The sequence below is a fragment of the Acanthaster planci genome, linkage group LG12, assembly GCF_054643075.1.
Source record: "Acanthaster planci isolate LZ-2023a linkage group LG12, COTS_SCS, whole genome shotgun sequence".
Taxonomy (NCBI): Eukaryota; Metazoa; Echinodermata; class Asteroidea; order Valvatida; family Acanthasteridae; genus Acanthaster; species Acanthaster planci.
Window position 1 is genome coordinate 7,461,782 of NC_141788.1, and position 12,742 is coordinate 7,474,523.

Here is a 12,742-nt window from a genome sequence, read left to right on the forward strand (position 1 = left end):
TGAATATGTGTCGGAGGGGTCCGTGCGTACAGTTTCAATGGTGCATTACAATACACGCAAAGTGTCTAACAATAGGCGGGTCTTCAAAGTTCAGTTAACATAAACCGAGTCCCCTCTGTTATAATGCTGGACACTGTATTAACCTCATTGACGGGGGCTGAATGTGGGATTTAGGCCACACTTGTGTCTGCAGGCAGGCTAGCCGAAAGTTTGACAAATCATCCCGCCTACGTGAGTCTCCTGATACGGTCACCGGGTGAAATCTTCGAGCACACCCGGTGACTGAGATCACAACTCTTACAAACAACATAAAAGCATGTTGGCCTAGCAGATCTGCTGGGCCCACGGACAGCGGTAAACACGCATGTGCATGTACAGCCACAGTGGATGTTGTATGGGTTGATAAGACGCTCTGTCCTTTCTACTACAGAAAGGAAGGGCTTTCGTAAGCAGTGCGTTTTTCCGGCAGTGCGTGCAAGGAAGCGTGCAACCAATCAACCCACACGAGTGACGTGACAGATAGGCCCACTGCGATAACGGGAACGGACTTGCGCACACGCCATTCTGGTAGCAGATTCCGTCACATGTGGACGTCGTTCTTGTACTGTGGCCTACCCGGAACCCTTCAACGCCGAGATCTTGGTACTCCTTCCCCCCGAAGATTTTTCTTGACGTCGTGAGACACATCTCGCTGACGAGGAATTATTGAATGACGTTTTGATCGCCGTGTCTCGTGTGGCTTGCCAGCAGCATGACGGCTTTATTTCAACAGGCCACTGTCTACTTTACGTTATTGCTTCTCCTCACTATTCGCCGAAGCGGTGAGTGTTTTACTTTTTGTATCTATTCAGTTTTATGAATAACAGTTTTAGCGGAGTGATGGAGAAACTCCTTCCACGGCGTAAGAAATTTCAAGTAGTTTTAACTTCTCCCTGGTCGAATATTGCGTGAAACATCCGGCTTGGAAGTTGGAGGTTTTGGGTCGTTGCAAGAAAAGCGCTCATTGATTTTGAGAAATAACCTAAGAGTTACTTTTATTACCGCTTTGAGCAAACGAAACCTTCTTGAGAGACAAAAAATACCAGAGCGGAGAATACACGTGCCCTATTTTCGGTTTGATTTTCTATTTAAATAGGCTTAGGTATTTTTATGGAGAAAGTATTTATTTGGCCCCAGGTGCTGAACAGATAACCGTTATCAACTCCACGCCGCTGATATCCAATGGGGATACCTTACTGTCTTGCCTGGACGCGGCCGTCCAGGCTCCTCTCTCGCCCGCCCAGCTCACCGTGGGCGGGCTGACGGCCAGCGGGCAAGACTCGCCTCTGCCCGGTGGTACGGTCGCCGTCAACGCCGACGGGGATCAGCTGGAGGTCCGTTGGGGCGGCGAGCTTGGGGACAGCCGGCGCGGGGCGTTCTTCTGCGCTGGGTCCGACCAACAAGACAAAGTGATAACCTTCAAGGCCTACAAAGAAGGTGAGTTGTAACACTTTTAGGGAGCGGGGAAATTGGAAGAAAGCCCCTACGCCGATCTCCCAAGTCACACTGCCCTTGGTATTTGGAAAAAGGCAGCAATGTATAAAGACAAACGTTTGTGTTAGTGTGGAAAGTTATCTAGTTTGGGGATTAACAATAGCATAATGCTAAATTTGTTGTGGAATCAGATCTTACATATAGTGTCCGCCTGTAATAACTTTTCTGTGTCTTCTTTCTAACACGGGCGGTTCACAACAGTGCGCCTCCCAGACTTTGCAACGCGTTGGCCGATCCCAACGCGCGAAATCTGTCGACCTTTTCCAAACGCCCATTGGGTCGACAGATTTCTCGCGTTGTGACTGGCCGACGCGTTGCAGACTCTTGGAGGCACACTATGGTAAAACGCCCGTATTTCAATGCGAATCCAAAAAATCAATGGAGAGGTGCCCTGTGTTCTTCCAAACTTTTGAATGAGTTTTAAGGAACTAACGTTTACCCGTTTTAGTTTGATCAAAACTTCATGAGGATGTTTATCAATTACTTCAAATGATGTTTTGCACCGTTTTTGTTTGATCACACAAAAATATTAATGTACCGTCATGATGGGGTTGTTTATTTATCGAATGTTGCTCCGAACAATGTCAGGAAGTGGTGCACAGCTGCAGTCGAGTGCAGGTTGTTTTGGATTTGCTCGGGCACACTTCCTGAATTTTTGTTCAGCGGGGTGAACATGTTTGCCCACAATCAGCTTGGCACATCTGTCCCCCCCCCCACAATCCATCGCCTTGGCCGCCTCCTTGCCCAAAATAAAAGTGGTCGTGCGTCGAGGACGGTTGAGCCGTGTGCCGCATGCATGCCCCTCCCTTCTCCGTATACAAAAAAAAAGGAAGAAAAAGGGGGGAGGGCTATGGCAGACGTGAATGTCATAAGAGTTAAACAGATCAATTTCTGACAATGTTCTGAGCACCCCGCTATTACATTTCCTTGTCTACTTCTTGCCCCAGTTTGGACACGGGCTCGATCATTTCCTGTTATTAGAATCCCTGTGGGTACATAAATAATGTCCAAGATTTTTACTGTGAGTTCATGACCCTGCAGACTGCATACAGGCCTGTAGAATCTATTCTTAGAAGGTGTTTGATTGAACCTCATGTTTATTGCTGTTCTCGTGAAGAAAATCAGAACCCAAGTTTTTAAAAGCCGCGGATATCAATAACATCAACAATACTGATGGAATGGTGAATCTAGATCGCCGGTATATACCAGCCTGTAATTTGCCTTCCGGTATCAAGTCATTGATTTGTCAGGAAAGGAGGGCAATATTGATATCGAACTACTCCCTTTATTGAATGTATAGAAGTGTACTGAACGCCAGCACTAGGCCCATTCAGAGTAATCGTGTTACCACTTGTGTCACGGTACGATAAAACCGATCGGCACAGCCACCAGGAATTACAGTTCGAAGGTCACAGGTCAAGGGTAAAGATAAGGCGAGGGAGACGGAGACAAACACTTGCACTTGGAGAAATGCATGTCCAGTTTCGCGCAGGGCCAGGGATACAGTAAAGATTGATTAAAACTCGAATTGCAATGTCAGTTTCGCAGTCCGTTCTACGTAGCACCGGGATTGAACGCTAAAAAGTAAATTTTTCCATCGTCTTGTTTCAAGCCAGTACTTCGAGTTTGATACTTACCGCAAAACAAACTCAGTGGTGAAATGTGCAATGGAAAATATATATTGTATATATATTCGAACATTTCTTTGCGCACGCGTCAGGGACAGGAACTTCCGGTACTGAGTCGGATCTCTGGCTTTTTTTAAATAACTTTTCTTCATAAGCAATTTCACCATTTTGACATGTTCAAGTCTTTTCTTAATTACTTTCAAAATCTATATCCATCATACATCTTGAAAATCTTGAAAATATATCCATCATGTTTAACTCGCTCACATCAGGCTGGGAGAAGTCCACTCGAAATTGACCTGTCAGATCGTGACATTCTCGGCGATTGATCTTTGCCACGTGGGAATTTTCTGGTAATATCATACTGGCTGTAAAGATCGAACCAGATTGGTTCGTATTTCGAGTTCTAACACGACGTATATAGGACACCGTCAAATTTTACAACAGGATGAATCCCCAACAGGATGTATAAGCAGTGGTAGGTCATAGGTCAGCAAAACGTTGGAGATCAGCATCTTCGTTATACCATAGAGCTACAAACCCTGTACACTGTGAATGACAGGTGAGACGGCAGGAGCTGTGTTGTAAACGGAGGTCCTTTGGGCATTTCCTGTTACTGCTCGATAACTTGTAGAGGGGTAGTTTTCTTGTAAACCCGAGTAAAATCGGGCACGCCTGTTATGTGCATTTCCAAGGCCCGATTTTCCAGTGTCTTGGGAGAGATTTGGAGTAATCGTTTCGGAGAATTAAAAAATACAAGTAAAATTGCAGTTATTTTTTGGAAATCTTAAGCAAGGCTCAGGTTCGGAAAGGCGACATTCAACAAAGAAGCGTGGTTTAGCGTAGGTACTGCCCTCGGCTCAAGGGGCGAACAAATTAGACGACTTTTTCAACGTAATCGATTTGTAGACGAAAGATTTTGTTTGAAATCTGAACATAAACCCACCTTCAAATCGGCCCGGAAATCCAGCAGCTGTATGCTGTAACCTATCAGGCACCTACCCCAACTTGCCTCGCCCCACCCAGAGGCATATGGGTGCCCGTGAGGGTAGGGACTAGAGGCCTATTGTTGGCTGATACTGGCTGCAGACTCTCATAATATAAAATTATAAAGCGCTTTGAGATCGTTGGTATAGTCAGAGCTGGATAGCAGCATTGACAGATATTATTTTGCGTCTGTTGCCCGAATATCTAGTGGAGTTAATAATTCTTAATCGATTCTATAGGCTGCCTGCATAGAGCGAAGAACTTAATAGGAACCTTGCAGTGGGACAGTTTTTTATTGCATGCCGGCGCTGCACACGCGCAGCATGCGGAGCTTTGCTTCAACGGGCCCGTAGATACCATCACGGACCCGCCCCCCCGTGTCCTTATCTCCTTTCTCCACGCGACCCTCGTTCGGACCCCAAGCGATCATATTACCACCCTGGACTTTCCCGACGTCAAGTCACCTGTTGTGTGTGCCACGCGACAAAAAGCAAAAGGAGAAAACCACTGAGCGAGGATTCCAGGAACCCGTCGATCTAGTATTCCAGTATGTGGCTGTATTTTCGGTCAACGCGGTACGGTTCAGAGAAACGTGAACATCCCACAACCACGAAGGGTTACATTTATTCTGCATTATGTTCATGTTCAGGTTTTCAGAGAAACGTACAATCCATGAACAGTGAAAAAACAAAAAAGGGTTGAGTAAAGTTTGCACGCACTACAATCTGCCCATATTTTGAAACCACAATGCCACATAATGGCAATGGAGATAATTGAAAAGCTTTTCATACAAACATTCAGAACACGCACTGTTTGAAAATAAGAGCTTTGTTTTAAATTCGACAAGAATGGGAAGAATTCTGCCAATTCAAAATAATAAGCAGCCGAAACAGGAAGGCATAGGCTACAACAATGTGATAACTACGCCTTTAGAAACTAGGAGTTTCCAGTAAAGATTTCCCGAGACTTTACTTTGAAATCGCTGGAAATACTTTCCACGTCACCTCTTTTTGCAAAATTCCCAAATGGGTTCCCCTCCCAACATGGCCATGGCCATGTATGATTGTGTCCGATACACTGTCGACATATGATTTGTTGTTTGAATCTAAAATCTAATTAATGTATAGTCTCGTGTACACGTGTTATTCTTGCATCGCATCTAGTGCAAGTTATTCTCGCATCAGTTTCGGGGTTGACTCATTGAATAAAACAAGGCTCGCGGTCCGCATCGAAAGTAAGGCTTGCTTCGAGTCGGATGTGTTTCTCACGCGGTACTTGGAGGAGCAGGAAGGACTGTTAAGACTGAAATGGGCCCCTCCCCACTCTGGGAAATAGACAAAACACAGACCAACAAACAATTTTGCACGAAATCGCTAAAGAGCATGTCACCCGCCGCGCTCATTTCACACCCTTCTGTTGAAGTATTAGACTTCATTCGAGTCTGAAGTGCTTACATCGTAAGGTGAGCACCCACGTGCACTAAGGGTATAGGAGTGCACGTATGCATGCGTGAAATGTGTTCACACCATAATGTGATCCACACTATTTTGCCTTGCTGTGAATTTTACAGGCCTCAAACTAAAATTAGGAAGAACTGAAGGGCTGGGATGTGAATTTTTGCCAAGGATTGAAAACAACTCGAGGCGGGATACTGGAGATAGACCCCAAAGTTCACACCTGTTTACTTTACATACCTACCGTGGACATTCCTTTGTTTTCGTGCAGTTAAGAAAAAATCGGTGAAAATACTCATTTTTCTTGAACTAGGAACAAGATTTTCAGCTGATTTTTTTGTACAGGGCTTCCCTGACCTTTCCTCTTCCTTTTACCACGATGACCTCGACTCCAAAATGCTTCTAAACCTCTTTTCCAGAGAAGGGGAAACCTTGTGTGGACATGTGCAAGTCCACACAACGCCATCGTACCTTGCATTATGTGGATTTCTTTTGTGCAGAGGTCCACACTATGTATGACACGCCTGTACAAACCAAACCTCGACTCGTGTACAGATGCATCCATTGGTGACGCCTAAGAATGGAACATGCGACTTCCTCAACTCACTACGGGGCATTCTTGGCAGTAACAGCACAGTCCTCTGCCACACCGCAATTCGTCTATAGGGCTGTTTCTTGTACTTTCTAAAAGTGGGTCGATCACGTACAAGAGCCCGGACAAGGCGGCTTGTTTCCGGCCGATCGAGATAAATATATATTTACTTTGTTATTTTAGGGCCACACCTAGAGTTGTCTGAAAATGAGGAACGGTTAGAAAACCTTTCAAAGGAAATTTAGGGTTGACATTCAGCTTCCTGTTTCAGTTTCTGTTATGTCTTTTTTTATAGTGTTCGATTCTCGGCTTAAGAGCTCTATTTCCCCCTACTATTTCAGCCCTGATTCAACCCGTCAGTTTGACGGTGACAGCGAGCGTTGGCGATACTGCCCGCCTGACCATGGTCAATAAGGGACGGCGGTCCTCAACAAACACGGCTCGCTGGACCTTCAACGGGACGGACGTCGCGTCGGACTCGCCCAGGGTGTCGTCGGCGGCGCCTGGTGAGGAGATCTACGAGATTACAAACGTCAGGCTGGAGGATGCCGGCATATATGAGGCCTACCCTTCCTCCAATCGATCACTGGGAGGTTTCATGCGCCTCATCGTGAGAGGTGAGTACAGTTAAGATTGTAATAGAATACGGGCGCTTCATAAAAGCGCGCCCCCAAGATTTTATTACACATTGGCCATCACAATGCGCGAAATCTGTCGACACAAGGTGTGTCTGGAAAGTTTGCAAACTCTTGGAGGCGCACTATTGTGAATATCCCGTATTAGACCTGTGAAGCTTTCTACTGAATTCTGCGTTTCCTTTTAGTATCATCTTGTAGTGTTAATTAGTGGAAGACTTTTGAAAGTGCAATGTGTGTCGACCTTACAAAATTCGTTTAGTTGCTTGTCGAACCTTCTTACGTGGATGGCTTTATATGTGCTGCCACCAAGCGTCGAGAAAGGGTGTCATTGACTGCAGCGGCCATATTGGATTATTGAGGCATACGCAAGACACTGGTCTTGGTATTGGAAAAATTGTGAAAACGAGTGCCTCCCCTGTTTGAAAAAGATCCACTTATATCTCTGATATCCAATGCATAATATAAGACATGCAACTTAGTAGGTATGGGTACGAGGTAGGGCAAACGTTAACGAATCGTATGGCAAATTCATGGGATAACGCAACCTCTGTCGTTATGGTGCACGATCTTGGGGAGTACTTGCTGAACTGTTTTCCCCCTTCGTTAAGTTTTTGGCCGTGGTTGGTACAAGATAGCTCCTTACAGTTTTACCAAGGAAACCGGAAGTAACCCACCGTCTGACGGGCCAGGTTTTACATACCCTGGATCTTTTCCAAGGACGTATACTACTTTTACCAGACGACCTCGGTAGCTTGCAGATTTTTAGGTAGCCTGGTCACTCCCCCCCCCAAAAAAAAAGAAAGCGCAAAATGCCATCATCCTCGCCGCTTATTCAGGGCCCTACGCGACCCCGATTCGCTGTTCAAACCATGGAGTCCCGCGCTACAACGGCAATATTGTTATCTCTCTTTTCGATTCCCGATGTTACGCTTAGACAAGGACCATTCTATCGAAGTGATATTACGAAGGGTTCGCATGACTGCCATTTTGCAGGACAAAGCGTTTTTCCCACAGAGTATGCACAAAGGAGGCTTCCCTGTGTAACAACAGACCTGCCTTACAAGATGGCTATACAAGCAAAGCCTCAGTATCTGATCCACGTTTGAAGTAAGCGAGTCCATTCAGTCCGTCAATGTCTACCGAGTTGCAATCGTAAACTCGCCCTAAAGCAACGCTATTCCGGCATTTCACAAGATAATTCAACTTGAATGAGCAACTTTTGTTTACTAAATTGGTATATGACCCTGTCTGCACAGCCCATAAAAGTCCAGCTAATTGCAAAAATACTATTTGTTGCGCTCTATTTTTTTTACCAGTTTGATTTTTGTCCAGCACAAATATTCTTAATAAAGTTAAACTATTTTTTTTTATAACGATGATCCATGACATCGAACGTGGGTGTTTACCAAAATGGATAGCGACCGTTCACACATGAAAATTCAATCAACAAATCATAGTATGAAGGACCTTGACTTGTACTTTTCACAACTAAATATAAGATAGTTACATGAAAGATAGCGATCGAGCGTTCACAAATTAGTCCCCCAAACCGGAAAGACCGAGGCAGTGTGTGAGTCAAGGATCGGTCCGTTTTAGCCCTCCAAACAAGTTGAATAGTTCCACCAAACCTGGCTCTATTTGTTGCACTGTTGTGGTCCTAACAATGGAGACATAAATGACGGGCATTTCCTGTTATTGGCACGCTAGAGCTGCTTAGATAAATCAACGATGTGTTTTTGTTTTCGATCAATTCTGTTGGACCCTGGGGAGACCTGGATAGCTCACCCCGTAAATGCGCCCTATATTCCCGGATTCCTCGCTTTGGACATCTGGCGATCAATCGAGCAAGGTTTGCCATCTCGGTTGTAAACAAGTTTGAGTCAAAGCCGAAGATCCAATTGGGATCCGAAAATTGACTGTGTAAAAGTTTAATTTCTGTAGGCCAGGAATCTCACTCGCTCGCATGTACAACAATCTCGCCACTGTGTTCTAAGTACTTGACTGTAACATTTTCGGAGTACATATAGCGTTGTTGCGATTACTTCAAAAAGTGTCGGGGGGTTTTATTATGCTTAAGATTTGCGGGTGATGGGACAGATTCTGTGAAATAAAATCCTTCCGCAATATTGTTGACATTTCAACGTCGGCATTATCCTATTTTCCCTGGTACTGTGAAAAACGCCGTCCCGGGTCTGAAGCCAAAAATATATCAGCCTCAATGAAGTGAAGCCAGAAGTGTTAGTAGCCAAGAGTTGGCATTCAACAAACTTCCGCCACGGAAATTATTTTGTTCTTATCAAAATGGTAGCGCTGGCCTACAATTTTGTTGAAATTATTTTGTTCATATCAAAATGGTAGCGCTGCCCAAGATGTACAAATGCACCCCTAAATACTGTCCTTGCCTAAAATAATTGATAACAATTCTCACAAAACCTGAAACCAAATACATCTTTATTTACTTTTTCGATCAGTGATTTTTTTCTCGAAGTAACTGATTTGGACTTGGTTCCCTTTTTCGCCGACCGTCTTTCATCTCCGCTCGACAGCTTGCCGGGAGGGCAAGTGGGGTACTGACTGCCAGGAAGATTGCACGCCCTGCCTGAACGGGGGTGTGTGCCACGATGAGACGGGGGCCTGTGTCTGTCCACCGGGTTTCATGGGCGACCAATGCCAAATCGGTAAGAGACGTCACTGCCTTACCATGCACCACTTGCTAATTCTCGACGGAGATCTCCGTAATTTGTCTACAATTATGGTGCCCTTGAGGAAAAGTGAGGGCCCGCGTGGAGCGCCCTCACAGAGGACAGGTCTTTGTTCCTGTGTGATATGCTTGAGTAGACACAGAACATTATTGCCACCTAAATCTAAATAACAATACATGTCCTCTGAGAGGGCGCTCCAAGGAGGCCCTCAATTAGCACCCTTTTTTAATAGGCCAGTCTATTATTTCATACCTCAGTGGGGAGAAAAACACTTTTTGGCACTATATGCATCCATCACCTCCAGACACGAGATCTCAGTGCCCTCCTCCATCACCACAGATCCTGGATGGTATCAACATTATTCACGTACATTGGTGCCAACGCCACCCGAGAATTAGTAAAACATCTGTCAAGGGCCATGCTTTATACAAAGTACACCAGACTAGTCTCCAGATCTTCTGTTATTTCCCGCCTTTATAACTCCGTGCACTAGTCGTAGCTACAGACTGTAGATAACAAAAATGTGTTTGATTATATATAACGGTTTTAAAAAAAATACATCTTGAAAAAAATGTGTTTATTGTTTTTATTCCTCTGACGTAAGCATGACGTGGTTGTGGCATACCCTCCCCACTCAAGACCCACATCCCGTCTGTTTGGAGAAGGAGAGAGGCTCTTTTCTCCATAATCTTTATTTCCCCAGCAATTTATGGTTAAGCGATCAACTATTGGTGTCTGTTTTACCCTCTTTCTTGGGAAAAAAAGCGTGCGGTGGTAACAAGTATGGCCCGACCTGCCAGCGACAATGTAAGGCAGATAGCTGTCAACACATGCACTTCACCTTGCCCGACCCCTACGGCAGCTCCTGTGCGACCGGTTGGAGCGGCTTGGCCTGTGACTTGGGTAAGTACTATCTAGAGACGGTTCTAGGTTTTTACACAACTGATACGGTGACGGTTTGTTCCCTTCCTCGGGTGTAATCGTCTTCGTGACAAAACTGCCATGTCAAAAAGTGACAAACACATTGATTTCTGCCACTGTTTTAAGCATCAAGGCAGCCACGACCTCAACATGTAGGCCTAACTACATAATGAGAACGGGGTCGGATAACGTGCTGAGAAGGCTCTTGTTCTTTTCAGAACCACACATGCTCAGAAAGAGATATTCTTGCACGGTGCTACCTCAAATCTCTATACATACCATGCCGAGAAGTGCTACTTCTTCACTCAATTGTTGGTCTATCTGTGTAAAATTTGATCAACTTTTCGGAGGAATTGGCTCACGCATGTGTAGTCAATTTGTTTCCCAAAGCTGGGCAATAGATTATCAGAGTGTGAGAACTGTTATTCTTTAATGTTTTGATCATAACAAACGCCTGAATTGCTTTTCCCGATGCAAAGTGATGGCTGTTTTTTTTTATTTTCAACGCAACGAAACCATCCTTTTCAGAAAGATACTGTGGATATATTTATATTTCTGAAAAGGATGGTAATCATGCTCCGTTGTTTAGCGTCAGTCCAAGAGACGGAAGCGTGCCCCAGTTAAAAAGCTGGGGAAAAGGCACTAAGTTGGTGTTTTGTTCTTTTGACCCCGTGCGGCGCTGGAAATTACTGGGAATTTGGAATCGGTCCAAATCCGGTCGTCATAGCCCCAAACTGAAAGTTTTTGTTTTCATATTCCAAATCCAGCTGGAGACTTCGAAACGTCGAAAAACTGACAACAAGTTGACACTTGTAACGCAGTTTATTTTGTGGAGTTTTATTGGCCGGCTGTAAAGTTATAAAAGCTTCCTTCTGCATGGATTAAACTACAAAGGGACATTATGAAAACGCTACTGTAACATTCGATTTGTGTACTTACTTAGTTATGCAGGTCATCGCCCTTCTACCGTCTCTCTCCCAGTTTTACATATTATGATCTGTTTTCATTCTCAGTTCCATCCGATTTTGCATTTAGAATTATTTTGCCGTCCCGAATTTGCTCAAATCTTTTGGTTATGGACAAATCCGACGAGACGCCATTCCGAGGGGCCATTTATATTCTAGACTGATTTGTTGCTAGTACTTAGCGTTCTCCGAGTCAAGCGCGCATATACTTGGCGCCTATGCAGTGAATGCATTGATCTCCATTATAGACTATAGACGCTCGTGGACAGGTGGCGCGCGCGCTTTACACGCCTGCTCGACCAATAGGGTGTCGTGATTTGCCAAAAACGCGCGCGCCAAACTAAACACTGCATGCGTGAGTTTGCCACTGCAGGTAGGCCTATGGAAAATGGTATGCCATGCCGTACAGTTTGCGGAAACTCGTACGTTGTGAAAACTGAAGACATTAAACTAAACAAATAATTACGACAATTATGCAAACAGCTAGTGCTCATTTTAAAACTTTTGTACATACAAAATGAGTATATGAAGGCCTACCAAGCTACACTACTAGGACCCAAACTAAAATGTGTGAAAATAAAGATATATTGGAGGCATCGTAGCTGTTAGGGTATGGAAGAGTTTTTCTTCCTCCGTGGTTAGGGTGAATGACGCAGAATTGGTTCAAAAAGTAGTTCAGCCTCTCTTGACCATTAATATACAAAGCAGTGTTGTTATAAACAAAAGTGTCCCATCGTGAGCAGTAGTCACCACTTTAGAGAGGAAGTGGTAGGAAGAGACAGTAAATGGGTGTGATAAACAGAGTCATTGTTTATTTGATATTGCCCGGGTTCTTTTCCTGTGTTATCTTGTCAACAAAGCGAAAGGAAAATATCAAGGTCCACAGCTGGCCCAAACGGTTGGAGTTGTGAAAGTTTTTCTGGACCCCAAATCGAAGATACTTCGGTGATGCGGGGTTAATTTGGTGTCCGCACGGCGTGAGGCGGGTTGTGGCAATTCTCCATCCTACTCTGCCGAGAAGTGCGTCTACACGGCCGGGAACAAGTGAACGTGCCATGACCCGCATTATTGATCGCCCCAGAAAACCGGGAAAGCTTTGTCGTGGACGTGACACCAGTCACTGTCAACTCAAATCGTGTAATTAGATATGAACCACACTTTGGAAAGGTGCAGCTGGGTTGGTGCAGTGAGCCACACTGCCGGTCCCGTTCAACTAGCATAAACCGGGTTCCGGTGGCAATGTGTTGACTTTTGTTGGACGTAGTCCAACAAAAGTCAACACGTTGGACGTAGTCCAACAATTGTTTGCAGTATCGAATTCC

The 12,742-nt window shown here is 44.9% G+C and overlaps 1 protein-coding gene across 1 annotated transcript in view; it reads left to right on the plus strand.

Moving 5' to 3' along the window:
* Positions 1-352: 352 nt before the first annotated feature.
* Positions 353-12,742, plus strand: part of LOC110977718 (tyrosine-protein kinase receptor Tie-1-like) — a 30,562-nt gene continuing 18,172 nt past the window's right edge. The window contains exons 1-5 of the mRNA XM_022232064.2: positions 353-821; positions 1,177-1,476; positions 6,536-6,811; positions 9,379-9,510; positions 10,300-10,437. Coding sequence (XP_022087756.2) covers positions 752-821; positions 1,177-1,476; positions 6,536-6,811; positions 9,379-9,510; positions 10,300-10,437 — 916 coding nt within the window. The 5' untranslated portion in view covers positions 353-751. The remainder of the gene's footprint in view (positions 822-1,176; positions 1,477-6,535; positions 6,812-9,378; positions 9,511-10,299; positions 10,438-12,742) is intronic.